The 17,910-nt window shown below is 30.3% G+C and overlaps 1 protein-coding gene across 2 annotated transcripts in view; it reads right to left on the bottom strand.

Annotated features, from left to right (window-relative positions):
* LOC114342014 (serine/threonine-protein kinase S6KL) overlaps positions 1-17,910 on the bottom strand; it is a 342,669-nt gene that overhangs the window by 19,221 nt on the left and 305,538 nt on the right. Inside the window, exon 8 of one of the 2 annotated variants that reach the window (XM_028292821.2) lies at positions 7,971-8,102. The exons of the other annotated variant lie outside the window; for it this stretch is intronic. Coding sequence (XP_028148622.1) covers positions 8,055-8,102 — 48 coding nt within the window. The 3' untranslated portion in view covers positions 7,971-8,054. Of the gene's footprint in view, positions 1-7,970; positions 8,103-17,910 lie in introns of those variants that run through there. 2 annotated transcript variants of the gene reach the window in all.

The raw sequence follows: 17,910 nt of genomic DNA, 5'->3' as shown, positions 1-17,910 counted from the left end.
ACAGTATTTGGTTGAAAAATCTCATTTTTGCTGGCCAAAAATATATTAATTTGTCTCGACTAAATTACAGATCTGTTTATCTTAAAAGGGATATGATACTATCAACATTCACACAGTGTTGCCAAACTGGATTTTGTTATTTTGAGTCTAAATTTTCCCAGCGATCTCCGAGCGTACAATACATAAGAAAGATACATAATATGACAAATTATATGATATTCCACGTATACAGTACGTAAATCGTTCAGCTGGACATAGGGAACATACAATATATAGATTTAGATACATAAATACATACATTGTATTATATTGAGATAACTGAGGCAACTGAGTTTTCTCGATGACAATATGGTTGTTAGCATTAAGGGGCATTAACCTCAAAATTTACAAATCATTTCGACTGACACAAATAAACGTCAAAATATGAGAATGTAGTAGGTAGCTAAATATTTTTGGCCTAAGAGAATGGAAAAACTGTTTAGGTTTTAAAGTAAAATAAATTTTATTATTTTAATTCATACCTTAAACTTTAACTATACGCGCTGGCGTATTTTTGTACGCGACATATAAGAATTCTACTACAAATGAATTTAAAAATTTAATTTTTGTCTTTGTTTATTTATCTAACCTATCACTGGAATGTGCTTTACACTGGATTTAGTTTCGTTATAATCGGCATTCTAGGAAGATCGTAATTTACAATTTATTATTTGTTGTTTCCGGTGGTGGATAACATACGCCACAATTATAGTAATACAATTAGTAATATAAGTACATATTTCAAATGTTTTTTAGTCATTATGGCACAAATATATTTTTCTTTATAAACAATACTTTATCTCAGGTAAAAAATATCGTTTCAAAAAAATATTATTAGCAATTTTATTTATCATGGAATCAGATTCCAGTTATATATCCCAATTTGCTTACTGAGAAGGAACTCCAAGTATCCGCTGACGCCGAGTAAGGTTTATAACAAACAAATAAGTGTAATTAAAAAAAAAAAACAAATCCGCTGTTTTTAAGTATATTTTCTTGTGGCGTATAAAGAACGCCACGCGTGTAGTTATGTTATATTTTGATGTGCGGGTAGTTAAAGGTTAAAATTCTAAATATTAATTAATTATCACAATAACAAAAAATATTATCAATCATTTAATACATGCAATAGTGTACATGATATTTTTCGTTAGTTCATCTACTAAACATAAATAAACTGGATGGTTTGCCCACGCGAAACAAGATTTTTTAAAAATTCGTAAAATTAAAAAAGTCATATTTTATCCAATTTGAGTCCAAAAGCTAATCTGTTGCAGTTTTCTTTTATGAAATTTCCCATTGGTTCTTCTTCTGTGCTCAGAATTTTGCCACGGCTTACGGTTCGCTATTTCGGAAACGGACTGCGCTAGAGAAGAAAAAATAGCAGCGTTTTGTTCGGAATTCAGCAGGGAATCTACCTGCCAAATTTCATGAAAATCGGTCAATTTGTTTCGGAGGAGTATGGCAACAAACTAACAAAGTGTAACTAACATAACTCGACTTTCTTTTTAAATGGCTATTAAAAAATAACGGTTGAAGATAAAAAAGTGAAAATTTAGGATTGTATGTATCTTTTGCTTCTACATCATACAAAATTAAGAAAAAACGGTTTGTCAAAAAATTAAAAAAATATATCAGGGGGGGCAAGCCCCTTTATGACGTACGGGCATGAATTCAGAGTTATGCCTATTCCCAGTCCGGTAGAATACACTTGTAAAATTTCATAACAATCTGATGAGCCGTTCTCGAGTTATTATCAGTGTAACTAACATAACTCGACTTTCTTTTATATATATAGATGTAAAATATTTAAATGGCTATTAAAAAATAACGGTTGAAGATAAAAAAGTGAAAATTTAGGATTGTATGTATCTTTTGCTTCTACATCATAAAAAATTAAGAAAAAACGGTTTGTCAAAAAATTAAAAAAATATATCAGGGGGGGGCAAGCCCCTTTATGACGTACGGGCATGAATTCAGAGTTATGCCTATTCCCAGTCCGGTAGAATACACTTGTAAAATTTCATAACAATCTGATGAGCCGTTCTCGAGTTATTATCAGTGTAACTAACATAACTCGACTTTCTTTTATATACAGTATGTCCCTGTAAGTTGTATCCATATGGAAAACTTTTTTATTATTAATTTTACGAAAAAAAGTTATTTTTCATAAAAAGCTCTGCATGGTCCAAAACCTAAGATTCAACCATTAGATATAAAATTTTATGAATATTATACGAGGTATGTTAAAAAGTTTGAATTTCACTCAAGAGTAAAGTAGCTTTATTTTTCACAATATTGAAAATTGCTATTATGAAAAGTTGTTTGGAATTAAAAACTATATTCTAATATGCAATTACATCCTTCTAATTGAAATTTTTTTTTTGAAAAATTATGGATAACTAACATTATTTTCAGTTATTTCAAGTCTGATAACTCTTTTATTATTAATTTTACGAAAAAAAGTAATTCTTAATAAAAAGTTCTGCATGGCCTGAAATCTAAAATACAACCATCTTATGTCAAATTTTATCAATTTTATACAAGGTATACCAAAAAATATGAATTTGGCTCAAGAGTAAAATACCTTTATTTTTCACAATATCAAAAATTGTTATTATGGAAAGTTATTAAAAATTAAAAACCATGTTTCAGTATGTAATTACATCCTTCTAATTGAAATAGTTTGAACTATAAAGGTACTTTACTTTTAATCTAAATTTATCTTTTGTGACATACCTCGTATAAAATTGACATAAGATGGTTGTATTTTAGGTTTTAGAGTATTTTAGACCATGCAGAACTTTTTATTAAGAATGACTTTTTTCGTAAAATTAATAATAAAAGAGTTATTAGAATTAAAATTACTGAAAATAATGCTAGTTATCCATAATTTTTCAAAAATAAATTTTTTCAATTAGAAGGATGTAATTGCATATTATAATATAGTTTTTAATTCCAAACAACTTTTCATAATAGCAATTTTCAATATTGTGAAAAATAAAGCTAATTTACTCTTGAGTGAAATTCAAACTTTTTGACATACCTCGTATAATATTTATAAAATTTGATATCTGATGGTCGAATCTTAGGTTTTGGACTATGCAGAGCTTTTTATGAAGAATAACTTTTTTCGTAAAATGAATGTTAAAAAAGTTTTCCATATGGATACAACTTACAGGGACATACTGTATATAGATGTAAAATATTTAAATGGCTATTAAAAAATAACGGTTGAAGATAAAAAAGTGAAAATTTAGGATTGTATGTATCTTTTGCTTCTACATCATACAAAATTAAGAAAAAACGGTTTGTCAAAAAATTAAAAAAATATATCAGGGGGGGCAAGCCCCTTTATGACGTACGGGCATGAATTCAGAGTTATGCCTATTCCCAGTCCGGTAGAATACACTTGTAAAATTTCATAACAATCTGATGAGCCGTTCTCGAGTTATTATCAGTGTAACTAACATAACTCGACTTTCTTTTATATATATAGATATAATTTGTTTTACTTGTCTGTCTCACACCTTAAGGGGCAACCTCCCGTAACAATAATTAAATAATTAAACACCCTGAGAAATGCACATCGAAGGATAAAAACTTTATGGTTTGGAGAGCACGTTTTACATTAAGGAATCTTAATGAAATCAATTTTATTCTCGGAATAATTGCACGAAAGGAATCAAATTTTCATTCAGCGCGTTACTTATTAGAGGAAACAGTGAAAAAATTTACATAGATCTTAGATTTCAACACGTCCGCGTCCTGCGGAACGGCAGTGAAATGAGTATGAGTAGGTAATTACTTGTTTATCAGTGCGTTAAGTTTCTACGGTTATCTCGTCCCTTCGTAACATAAATTAAGGTAGGTCGAGATCCGTGTTAAATAAAACTCATATACTATTTTCCCACAGACAATAACAAAAATGTGACCTTATACAACTACCAACCAATTTATAAATAAATACAATCATATTTCAAAATCCAGATTAATCAAGTATATTCAAATGGGAAATAAGCCACAATTTTACCTAAAAATGATTTTATTAACGTTTCGACGCCCAAGTCGGGTGTCGTTGTCAAAATACAAAATAATACTAAATAAACAAAAATGTTGTTGCTTAGTAAAAAATTCTTCTAATAATTTATTCTCATTTATTATACTCATTTATATCGGCAATTCAGACACGTATTATACATTTTAAAGTAGACAACTTTAAAATGATATTGCCAATATTGATGAGTTGCGTTCCTGGGACGACTTTACTAAAAGATAGTTCATTCGATTACATGAAATCAATCCCAACTCAAGAATATCCGCCACAAAAAATCATAGCATGTGATCTGTCTTTAAAAAGACAACCAAATGCAACGGTGGCACTGAAATTCTCGCGTTAGAGATTCCATAGTAAATCACGAGGGAAAACCAGGAAAAACCTCGTGATACTATCCCGACATCGCAAGTATTTGGGTTTACATTTAGTTTACTCTCAAAACCAATACCAAATTCTGACTTGATATTTTAAATTTTAAATAATACTAAAATACTAAATATGTACTAACTCAATATGTTACTGATTTACTAATTGTGGTATTTTCTTTCTATTGACTTCCTCCTTTAATATGGGTAACCACATCCTACTGCATTCTACCGAGGAATTTGCGACACAATTGGTTTCATTTAGCATAATTAGAGCCGCTTCTTTGATTTTTCTCTTTTTACTATCTGCTTCTTTTAGGACTATACTTGAATCTCTCCACTGAACTCTATGTTCATTATCCCATGCGTGTTGACATATTTGAGATCTATCAAATTCTCTGTTTTTTATATAAGACTGATGTTCATTTACTCTAACGTCTAATGGTCTTGACGTTTCACCTATATAAAATTGTTCGCATTCACAAGGTATTTTATAAATACAATTCTTTGTTCTTTCTTGTTCACTGTTAGGTTTAGTTTTAGATAGAATAGATCTCAATGTGTTTGTTGTTTTGAATGTTGTTGATATGTTGAATTTATTTCCTATTGTTTTAAGTTTCTCGGATAGTCCTTTTTAAATGAATTATGCTAAATGAAACCAATTGTGTCGCAAATTCCTCGGTAGAATGCAGTAGGATGTGGTTACCCATATTAAAGGAGGAAGTCAATAGAAAGAAAATACCACAATTAGTAAATCAGTAACATATCGAGTTAGTACATATTTAGTATTTTAGTATTATTTAAAATTTAAAATATCAAGTCAGAATTTGGTATTGGTTTTGAGAGTAAACTAAATGTAAACCCAAATACTTGCGATGTCGGGATAGTATCACGAGGTTTTTCCTGGTTTTCCCTCGTGATTTACTATGGAATCTCTAACGCGAGAATTTCAGTGCCACCGTTGCATTTGGTTGTCTTTTTAAAGACAGATCACATGCTATGATTTTTTGTGGCGGATATTCTTGAGTTGGGATTGATTTCATGTAATCGAATGAACTATCTTTTAGTAAAGTCGTCCCAGGAACGCAACTCATCAATATTGGCAATATCATTTTAAAGTCGTCTACTTTAAAATGTATAATACGTGTCTGAATTGCCGATATAAATGAGTCAGATTAAATAAATTATTAGAAGAATTTTTTACTAAGCAACAACATTTTTGTTTATTTAGTATTATTTTGTATTTTGACAACGACACCCGACTTGGGCGTCGAAACGTTAATAAAATCATTTTTAGGTAAAATTGTGGCTTATTTCCCATTTGAATATACTTGATTATAAAAATGCCACAAGAAAATAGCTTCAGAACAACATCCAGATTAATATTTATAGTCGAGGAAATGAAGCATTTTGGCTCGCAATTTTTTCGTCCAGCATGGATTTACTTGAAATTTACACAGAAGGTAGGGGATAGTCCAAGGATCATTTTCTACATCATGCCGCTGTACGCTAAAACCTTGGGGGTGGTTGCCACCCCATCTCGGGGGTGGGAATTTTTTATTACATTTTAACTACGTAAATCGATGTAAAAGGTGATTATAAGAAAAAAATGTGTTTTACATTTTCTTTGTAAAACTAATATTTTTCGAGTTATTCGCGCTTGAAAGTAACAGTTTTTCGATGAAAAAATCGACTTTTTTAGAGGGTTTTTTGAGAATACCTCGAAAAATATGCATTTAATCAAAAAACTGTAGATATCAAAATTGTATCTTTTAGTAACACAAACCAAATTGTTTTTCTGTTATATCGCTAAGACCAATACAAACCGAGATACGGCATGTTAAAAGTTAGCTTTTTTCGTTAAATGCATAATTTGAAATATTCAAAGTAAATGAACGGAAAAACTTTGCATTTTTCGAGGAAAGCTTAAATAATCTTTTTTCGAGTATACAGTTAGGTCTTTAAAAATAATAATAAAAAGTTTCTAGTCTGAAAATTAAGCGACTTATGATCAAAAAAAGGTCGGTACCTGCTTTTCTCTATGAAAAAATCAGTGAAAACAAACCCGTAACTACCCTCTTGATTAAAAATTAGTCTTCACCTTTCTGTAATTCCTTTTATATTTATATTATCAATAGACCCAAGAAGTTTGACCTATTTAAAAGGCCTAATTTTAGAAAAATTGGAGTTTAAAGGAAAATTAATTTTTTGGAATTTCCCATTTTTCACCTTTTACTTCAAAATATCTGCGAAAATACTGGAGATACGAAAAAAATGATAGATTACCAAATTGTAGCTTCTTTAATAACTAAAATTCCCCTGTACATAGATTTTCATTACAGTGAACAGTTAGCGAGATATAGCTGTTTAAAACCTCTATTTACGAGCAAACACCCCCTTATTCGAGCCCTTTAAACCCAACCTAATTAAAAACTAAGGGATCTTACGGAATTTAGTTTACACACTCTTATAACTCTTCAAAAATACTACAAAGTCATTTTTGAAAAATCTTCTCAGCGCCAAAAATGAAGGAGCTATGTTTATAAAACAATTTTCTTTTTCGAAAAATTTGGATAGTCCGCTTATGGATAATTTTCAATGTATGTATAATACCACAGAACCGGTTAGTATACTGGAAGATGACTAAAAAACTATTTGTATTTGTATTTGTACATATTTGTAAATTCGTATTTTTGTGTAAATAAATGATTTTGTAATTCTTTAATTCTACTTTTTTTTCTGTAAGTATAGACCTATTAAAATACCTACTTATAAAAACTGTAATGTTATTAAGGGTGGTTTTTAAGGGTTGAAATATTATGATATTATATCCTAAAGTATAAAACAATCATTATTTAACCAATCAAAACCAAATTTTACCCATATTAAAGTATACAATGTTTTTATATGATTTTTGACAATAAGGGGTTGTTTACACCCCAACAAATAATCAACGCCCTTAAGCATGATATAGAATGATATAGAATATGAAGTATAGGGTGAGATGATCCTAATCCCAAATTTTTATGTAAATCGATGCAAGCCGAAATTTGTCTTTTAGGATAAGTAAATTTTTTATATATAGCTCCAACAAGGGTGGTTTTAAGGGTTGAAATATTATGATAGTATATCTTAAAGCATAAAACATTCATTATGTAACTAATAAGAACCAAATGTTGACAATATTAAAGTTTAAAATGTTATTTTATAATTTTTTACAACTAGGGGTAGTTTTCACCCTTACAAAACCACAAGCGTAAAACGGCTCAATATAGAAAATGAACTAGAGGGTGCAATGAGCCTAATCCCAAATTTTTGTACAAATCGATGCTGGACGAAAAAATTGCGAGGTTTTGCCATTTTTTGACGGTGTACAGGGGACTAAAAGGTTCGTGATCAAATTAATCAAAACCGTAATCTTGATTATAAATCCAAACAATACGTTTTTATATAATATGAATATATTGTTTATATTTTTCGCTAACTAGGAAATAACAAAGTAGATAATACATTAATTACAGAGCGTGTAACCACTGATTAAAAACCTCGATTTCCATGGAAAAGCTCCTTCCCGTTATAGTGTTTATTAATATTCAACTGGCATTTTGGTGTTTTTCCCTATTATCACCTTGAATCTCAAGCTGAAATAGAATAATAAGCAGTTAATCGCATAATGATTATAATTAGCGTACAATGAAAGAATATGTTAACAAAATAATACGTTGTGATATGAATGGTCGCATGAAAACTACACAAAATGACACATCACACATCACATGCTCAATACATACATAAATACATTATCCTCTTCTAACGTTAGGTCTTAATACTCCAGAGTAGTAAGCTAGAATTTGACCATGTTCGGGACACTCAAAGATCCAGGTAGCTGACTACTTTTTGAAGTTATACTTCTTTACGATCGAGAGTGGAATTTTATAATGCCGGGCGCATGCTCACACAGACAGTATGTATTTCGTTGCTAATCTTTCAAGATATGTATTAGTCATTAGTCCATTGAAATGTTACATTTAGTGTGCATTTCTTAGAAGAGTCAATTTTATTTTTTTAATGTATAGGAGGGTTCAGTAGAAGCTTAAGTTCAAGTTTTTGGGGTTGAGGCCCTTGTCCCCCGGCCGCCATCTTGGAAAAAGGGGTACAAAGGGCTTTAGCGCTGTATCTCGTAAACTAGCTACCCTACAGAAAATTGAATTTCACATAAAATGAAGAAAATTAAACTTTCTACCATTTTATATCTATTACTTTTTATCGTAAAGTGACCAACAAAAAAGTTATAAACAAAAATAAGAGAAAATTTTGTAAGAAATTTCCTTTTGGAGGTTATCACTTTTTTTACGTTCATTTCACAATAAAATAACATCATAGCGATTTTGTAGAGGATTTTTCAATAAACAATTTTCAATATAAAGTTGTTTAATTTTATTTATTATCTAGGTTTTATAGCGCTCCAAACTTGACCAGATTCTCGAATTCTCGTAGAAAAATAATGCTTTTCTATCTATATATTAGACGAGCGGCATTAACCGTTATGCCAACCACGAAAATCAAATTTAAGGTGAATGATTAATTTTGATCTATTTTTATGTTTTCGAGGTCGCTGAATCCAAATATGTAGTTTATTTTTATCTAGAGTTGGTGGAACATGTTAAAAAAATAAATTTTATACAAAAATGCCAAAAATCAATTTTGATGATTTTTCAAATTTACCCCGCTGTATCTTTGGTCGCTGTAAATATTTCCTTTTAAAAATTTTACTGTGTCATCTTTGAAGTATGTAGATAACAATGAAATTTGTCCAAAATGTTTAAACACATTAAAAAAGGAGTTGTTAATTTATTAACATTTTGTCATCATATTTTGTTAGTTTCATGTTTACTTAAAAAAGTTGAGTGACAAACTTTTTAGTTTATAATTTTAACCAACACAACAATAAAATATAGTTCATGAAGAAGCTTTTTGGAAAATTTTAAGTCAAAATATATAATAGGAAAAAAGTTATGTTACTTCATATAAAAGCGGCACACCCCAAAAAACGCTTATATCTCGAGATCCTGACCACGGTGTGGTGAATGGCTAATTTTTATCATACTTTATGATTTTGATATCAAAAAATCGTTTTTTGCTCTGCTTAAGAATTTTGCATTTTGCGGTTGCGTCATTCTTCTTCTGAAGCGGCGAATTTGTCCTCAAACAACTTCTTGGGCCTTTTCTATATATGCTTAGAGTTATAAATTTTATAGTGGGAAGAAAGGTTAAAAACAGGTTAATAATAGCATAGGAATGTTAAAATCATAATAAATTGTATGAATAAAAAATATATATATAGATAGAAAAGTAAGCCTAACTTATTGAATCCCTATGAGCATTCGAGAATCTGGTCAAGTTTGGAGCGCTGTAAAATCTATATAAATAAATAGAATTAAACAACTTTATAGTGGAAATTGTTTACTGAAAAACCCTCTACAAAATTGCTATATTGTTATTTTATTTTAAAATGAACTGAAAAAAAGTTAAAACATCCAAAAGGAAACTTGTTAAAAAAAATTTACATATTTTTGGTTATATCTTTTTTGTTGGTCACTTGACGATAAAAAGTAATAGAAACAAAATTGTGGAAAATTTAATTTGCTATATTTTTTGTTTAATTAGATTTTCCGTAGGGTTAGTAGTTTACGAGATATAGCGCGAAACCCCTTTGCACCCCATTTCCAAGATGGCGACCGGGGGACAAGGATGGCAACCCCAAAAACTTGAACTTAAGCTTCTACTGATCCCCCCTACACATTAAAGAAATAAAATTGACTCCTCTAAGAAATGCAAGGTACGGCCTAAAAAATGTAACATTTTAATGGACTATATGTATCAGCGCTGTCAGCGCAAATAAGTCAAATTATATCATATAAAAGGATATAACGAGCGATCCACAATTATTGGGATCAAAGCTAGCCGTGCAAAAAATCACGTATGTCTTGTTTTAATCTGAATTTATATCATTGGTTTATCAATTAATTTTGAGTAATATTATAAAACATAAAAAATCAGTAAAAACCTTTAACACAGAACTTTAATCAAAAATGAAAAGAATTGACAAAATTATAAGTAACAATAATAAATAAAATCAAACAAGATGCTGTATATGTCCACCACCAACATCTCTACATAACCTAACTTTTCTTGTTAAGCTGACGTACACTGCAAAGTTGACGTAAACTGGAAAGTATATCTGAATTAAGAATAGACATGCACTGTATAGCTATCTCTGTCGTTCAGAGCCCCCTATGGTGACAATAATTTTGGATCACACGTTATTAGTGTTCTTAGTAAATGTATTATTTATTATAATTTTTGTGTCTTTGGATTTGTCTTCCTCGGGAATCAGGTATTTTATATTAAATTTGTCAGTATGTATGAGAAATCTTGTAACCTGTCAAAGCAAAAGTAATATAGCTCAGTGGTAGAGCGTGTGACCGGAGATCAAGAGGTCCCGGGTTCAAATCCCGGACGATTCATATTCTTTTTTTTTTATATTTTTGGTATCGTTTTAATAAAAAATTTTAAAAGTGGTAGGTAAAGAAAGTTAGTTTAATATTTTAATAAAATACAAATAACCCGTTAAGTATATTAATTTCGTTGAAATCATAATAATAGAAGTATAACTTCTTACGCGCGTACAAAGTACACACACATTATTTTTTTAGTTATTGTAGACCTATAGGAAGAAAACCTACCTGTTTCCTGCCTAGAGTTAGCGTTCGTTTTTAATTATTAACAATTTAGTGCAAAAATCGCGATTTTTTCGATTTTTTGCACCCCGTTCAAAAGCTAAATGGTTGACATAAAAGTACAAAATTTAATTTTTTAGAACATAAAAAAACCTACAAAATGCCGATTTTTGAAAGTTAAAAAGTTAATTTGTTGCTACGCAAACTGCAAAATAAGTGAAAATCGTTATTTGTTAATAACTTTTACTAAAACTACCTTAGAACTTTAATGTTTCACTCAAAGTTGGGTATTGGGGTACTTAACAAACCCTTAAAATTTGAGACCGATCCATTAATTAGTTTAAGAGTTATTCTAATTGTTTATCCCAGAAACCTTTATTTTGCAATAACATAAGACAGAAAATAATGAAGATAGGGCAATTCTGCTTATGCCAAATAAAAGTAGAAAACTGATGCTTTCAAAATGTACTAAAAAAAGATAAAAAAATTATCTAATATAGTCAAAAATCCTAATGCCAAATTTGTGAAATTTTGTAGTTTATAAACATTTGAATAACTTTAAAAATATTGTCCGTAGAAAAAATCATTTTACATATTAGAAAAGCTGGTATTTTACACGAATTTTTAAAAATGTAGTTTAACTGGTGACAAGTCGTGGTAAGTGAAAGGGGAGCTGGGAGCCGACAAATGCACAAGTTCAAAAACTAAAAAAGGCAACTTAAAACTACTATCATTTTCTATATCTCGGGATCTACTGAATATATTTTGATCGTTCTTTTTTTAATTTGTATGTAATATTTCTGTACATTACAAATATGCAATTTGTCTAGACATTTATTAATTAATAAACAGTCAAATGTGTTTAAACAATTTTTGAAAAAATAATTTTTTCCCAAAAATCCATGATTTTAATCTTACTATCGTTATTAATCATAGACAAATTTAAGGTATACTTTAACAAATAAATTAACTTCAATAAATAATTATTTAATAAACGTCATTTATTTATTAAGGTGTACTTTAACTTTTTCTATGATCATTAATAATACTATGATTAAAAAAATAGATTTTTGTTAATAAAATATTTTTTCAAGAATTGTTTAAACAAATTAGACTGTTTATTAATTTCCACAAGGAAAAAGTTTTCCTGTAGTTGGCTGTATACCATGTAATACAAAAATAGTAAAATCCTTTATAAAAGGTATATATTTAAAATCCCTAAAAAGAGCTATCACAATCACATAACTAGTTTTCGATTGGTTTACCGATCATCATCAGTTCTTACCTAAAATTAATATAACCTGGTAAAATAATGCAAATATTTTGAAATTTTGACTACGGTTAAGAAAAGTTGTAGGTTATACTCAAGTGAAGTTTACATGCTAACCACCAAGATATAATTTTACAAAAATATGAGGGTCAAAGCGCTGTAAAAGTAATCCGTCAAGGAAACAACGGTTGAAAATGCTAACTTAAGCAAGGATGTTTAAAATATTACTAATATGCCCCAGGTAACATCTGAGCTGTGGTTTGACTTGTTCACATGGTGAAAGTATGGCAGCAAGTGACAATGAAATGAATAGAGAGTTCCAAACGATGACATGACAGAAATGACAGTTCCACAGGAAGTTGAAAAATTAACCTGTCATATTTAAAGACTATGGTGTACAGCTAATTAAAATTAGAAATGATGTAACAACACTCCATTGTGAAAAATAATCATTTAAAATTCAGTAAACTAGATGTTGTAATTAAAAATGTATTTAGTGGAGGTACTGTGTACCTTCACTGACATTACACAATTACACGTGAAAACATTTTTGTGGTCCTCTTTGCATTGTGCACTAAGATTCCAATATCTTGAGTTCTAATTATTGGATTTGAGTTTAGTAAAGGTTTTTTTCTTCGTTTTTTTGTATCTCTTTTAGTTTATGAGCCAGAGCCTTATAAACAATCAAATTGTTTATAACAATTTTTCGACCCCTCAGATCGAAATCCACCCTCGAAATTCGTAATCAGCAGCCAAAGAACCATAAGAAACCGTTGAGTTTGTCCATCAGAATTGAAAAGGACACGCTGACCTCTATTTGGCGCCTAGGCTATAAGCCAAATGACAACAAAAATAGAAGAATTTGTAGAGAAGAAGAATTTGTACACTGAATATACAAACGCGGCAAACGCCGATACAAGCAGGTTCCTTTATACTGAAATAAAAAAATAATTAACTATTTTTAATGGAAAATAAGCCACAATTTTACTAAAAAAATTATTTGATTAACGTTTCGACGTACAAATCGGATGCCGATTTGGACGTCGAAACAATGTGGCTTATTTCCCATTAAAAATAGTTAATTACAAAAATGCCACAAGAAAATAGCTTCAGAACAAGATTAAAAAAATACTTGTAATATAATACAATTAAAGCACTTATCGTAGTTTTATTCCTGTTTTTCTAAAGCCCAAGGTTGCCAACCGTACTTCATCCTTCGTAGTCTGGTATTTTTCTAGAAGGCAAATAATTGGCTCATTTAGAATCCGTTCATCATTAAATGGAATGAATTATTCAATTTACGTTATGCACGTTATATAAACAACCACAATGTCAAAGACTCTATAATAGGACGTCCGGCCGTTCGATTCTTCTTCTTCTTGCGAGAATAAAAATAGAAAAGAAAAATTCCATTTCTAATTCCTGCTATTATCCTGCTTGACAAAAGAGAGAGAAGTTGACGACCTACTACGATTTACTATACGATAATGTCCTCGCGGTAATTTAATTCTACATTTTGTATACGATGTCTTACAAAAATGCTGATCAATTTATAAATAGCCCAGTAAATGAACGGGAAATTCGGCAATACCGTGTAATTTTCAGGGGCAATTCCGAATGGCATGAAAATTTGGTTTTAGGTTCAACTTACCCTCCACTTCAAAGTTGAAATTGTGCCGTTGGTTGCTCTTACTTGGGGGGTGACAGTCACCCCTTCTCGGGGGTGAAAAAACATACGTTCAAGATAAGACCGGAAATGGATAAATTGCCTGATTTTAAGCAACTTTTGTTCTGTAGAGTTTTTTACTTAAGTCAATACTTTTCGAGTTATTTGCCATTGAAAATGTTGATTTTTCGACAAAAAAACTACGTTTTCCGACGGTTTTTCGCAAATAATAAAAGTTAATATTTTATCGAAAAAAATATCCTTAGCAAAAGTGTAGCTTATAAAAAACCCAAAAAAACGGTGTACCAGTGAAGTCTATTAATCGAATAAAAACAAAGTTGTAGCTCATGAAAAATACGTTCTTATTCGTCTAATTCCAAATCGAATATTTCAAGGTGAAATCACCGAAAAATTAAGCACTTTTCGGGAAAAACCAATTTAAGCTTTTTTAAAGCGTTTATAAAAAGCTTTGTTTTAATTGTTAACAAAAGTTTTAGCATTAAAAATAAGCGAGTTACGCTCAAAATAAAGTTGGCCCTCTTTTTTTTTGCAAAAAATCACGAAAATGTCACCGTGTTTAGCTCCCCAAATGAAATTAATCGCTACCGCTTTACAAACAATTTACTTACCTATCTATTTTTTATATGATCTGTCAGTCTCACCGGTTTAAAGTGTTTATTTTTGAAAGGGTTATAATTGAGAAAGCTTGAATGGGTCACTAATCACGAGTGTACGCAAATTTTGAACAGCCATATCTTAACCAATTTTTTTCTTACGGAGAAACAAAATGAAACTAGCATATTTATAATAGCAAAACCTACATTTTTTTTACTCTTTAAGATTTTTCTTATCACTAATACTTTTTAAGTTATTTTGAAAAAATGAAATTTTGCAAAAATTTTTAGATAATTTTTTTTTACTATAAAACCAAATGTTTTTAAAAATAAGCACTTCAAACCAATCAAACTTACAGATCATCTAAACAATACACATACAGTTAAAATATATGGTAAAGCCAAACAATTAATTTCATTTAGGGTGCTGAATAGAGGGAGGTTTTCACGATTTTTTTTCCAAAAAAAAGGGGGCCAACTATTTTTTCAGTGTAACTTGTTTATTTTTGATGCTGTAAATTTTGTAAAAAACAAATAATAAGCTTTTTGTCGATACTTTAAAAATGTTAATAAGGCTTTTCCGAAAAACGCTTGTTTCTTCGGTGATTTCGCGTTGAATTATTCGATTTGGAATTAGACGAATAAGAACGCATTTTTCATGAGCTACAACTTTGCTTCTACTCAATTTGTAGACTTTACTGGTACACCATTTTTTTCGTTTTTTTATAGGCTACACTTTTGCTAAAATAGTTATTTTCCTAACAAGTGCAGAAAGTCATTCTTTTCCGCACGCGACTGCAGTTTGCCGAACGACGCGAAGCGGGAGTTCGGCAAGCAGTCGAGTGCGGAAAAGAGACTTTCTGCAAGAGTTAGGAACAATATTTTTTCTAAGAGTCTTTAAAAAATTACCAAATCTTAATCAATTAATTAAATTAATATGACTATTCAACTCATCTTAAAATTTTCACATAATCTGACCAATCACAAACCAAAGACAGCTTGTGTTATCGCGAAAACACCAACTGTCTTTCAATTCTGATTGGTCTATCGGCTTCGTGTTTTCAACGACGTAATCATGGATACCGATCGCAAAGCAAAGTTTGACGTTTGCCAAAAAAATTATTGTAGCTGTATACGTCAAAATGAGTCGTTTCGGTGGTACTTCAAACGAAGTTATAAACCAAAACATTGAAGAAAATATACCGAGTAACTATTTATTATATATTATATATTATATACATAATGATGATGTGATGGTGATGTTTGGCATGGAAACTAGTCCATTTGCCACAGATTTTTGCATATTAATATAATCTTATTATAAGTTATTAATTATGGTATATTACGAACTGAAACTTGACTGTTACAAATCTAAATTATATATCCGGAAGCGTATAGATGATTGCATACGAGTTCAAATATTGATTTCTATTATATACATACTATTCAAAATTTTTACAATTGCACCGTTTATAATAATTATAGTCGAGAATAATGTATTTTTTTCGTGTACAAATTATTTATAGTTATAATAAATATTTCATGATTATGACTAATTGTGAATTATTCAAAAAATGGGTAGATTTGGGTTACCTAGATCAAATGTATTATTATTAAATTCCTTCCTCTCATTCTACTGAATTTTTGACCTATCACTTTGTTCGTGAAATAGTCTAATAAAATACCACTCGTGATTTAATTTATCTTATAAGTCTGTCTTTTATTTCTAAACTCAACTGAGTTGCTTAAAGAAAACACCACTCGTCCTACGGACTCGTGGTGTTTTCAAGCAACTCAGTTTCGTTTAGAAGTGAAAATACATACGCAAATTAATTCTTTGACAAGGTTGTCAAAAACAAACTTTCAATATAATTAGTTAGCATGACGACGATCTTGGTTTCCATGACGATGATTCAAAACGACTGTTATTGTCTACCGATTTGACTTTTGAATATTATGTCAAAATAATTTTATTTCATCGAATTGTCGCGTTAATTTCATTAAAACAGGAACACAATAAGATATATTTGAAATAAATTAGTAAATAATATCTAAATATTAGTTTATTGCATGTATTATAATTACTTTAAGGCCATATTAACATATCTAAATTAACACGCGTGCGGAAAAGTAAAAACCGCGTGCGGAAAAGTAACACGCGTGCGGAAAAGTAACACGCGTGCGGAAAAGTAACACGCGTGCGGAAAAGTGAAACTTTCTAAACTAAAATGCGTGCGCGAAAGTAGACATTTTTGCACGCTCGTAGAAAAATATTTTTTTCGATAAAATATTTACTTTTTGAGTTATTTGGGAAAAACGGTCTGAAAACGTAGTTTTTTTGTCGAAAAATCAACATTTTAAATTGCGAATAACTCGAAAAGTATTGACTTACGTAAAAAACTTTATAGAACAAAAGGTGCTTAAAATAAGTCAATTTATCCATTTTCGGTCTTATTTTAAACACGCGTTTTTCACCCCCAGAGAAGGGGTAAATACCCTCCAAGTAAAAGCAACCAACGGCACAAATTCAACTTTGAAGTGGAGGGTAAGTAGAACCTAAATCCAAATTTTCATGCAATTCGGAGTTGCCCCTGGAAATTACACTCCAAAACGGTCATTTATTGGGCTAAAAGATAATAACGTTTAATTGAAACGACATAATATGAGAAGGATCTGAACAAAAAAATAATAAACTACAAAAACTACATATATATGTTACTCTTTAACGCAAATATTCTTTAAATGCAACTTCAACAGTAATTTCAGCCAACAGTAATTCAACAAAGGGGGCAGCCTATCGATGCAACAGCAACAAGATATAGCTTTGACAAAAGGTTCAAAATTAATATACCAGACAGGGAAGACTGGAAGGAAGGTGTACCCATACAAGCTGATGCCACCTGGTACACTGATAGCTCAAAAACATCGGAAGGTGTGGGGGCCGGTATAGTAGGGACAAATCAAGGAATTCATTTGCCGGTTAGTCTATCAAAAGATGTCATAGCTTTCCAGGCGGAAATAACCGCAATCCATCACTGCGTGGAAGAAATAGAAAGGCAGAAAACAACGTTCCGTTCAGTTGCCATCTTTACAGATAGTCCGGTAGCACTGAAGGAACTCAATTCTGTAGAGGTCAATTCTAAGCTAATATGGGATTGT

The sequence above is a fragment of the Diabrotica virgifera genome, chromosome 8 (genome assembly GCF_917563875.1).
Source record: "Diabrotica virgifera virgifera chromosome 8, PGI_DIABVI_V3a".
In the NCBI taxonomy this organism is placed as follows: domain Eukaryota; kingdom Metazoa; phylum Arthropoda; class Insecta; order Coleoptera; family Chrysomelidae; genus Diabrotica; species Diabrotica virgifera.
The sequence above is the reverse complement of the archived record's forward strand: the minus strand, read 5'-3'. Positions and strand labels throughout refer to the sequence as shown.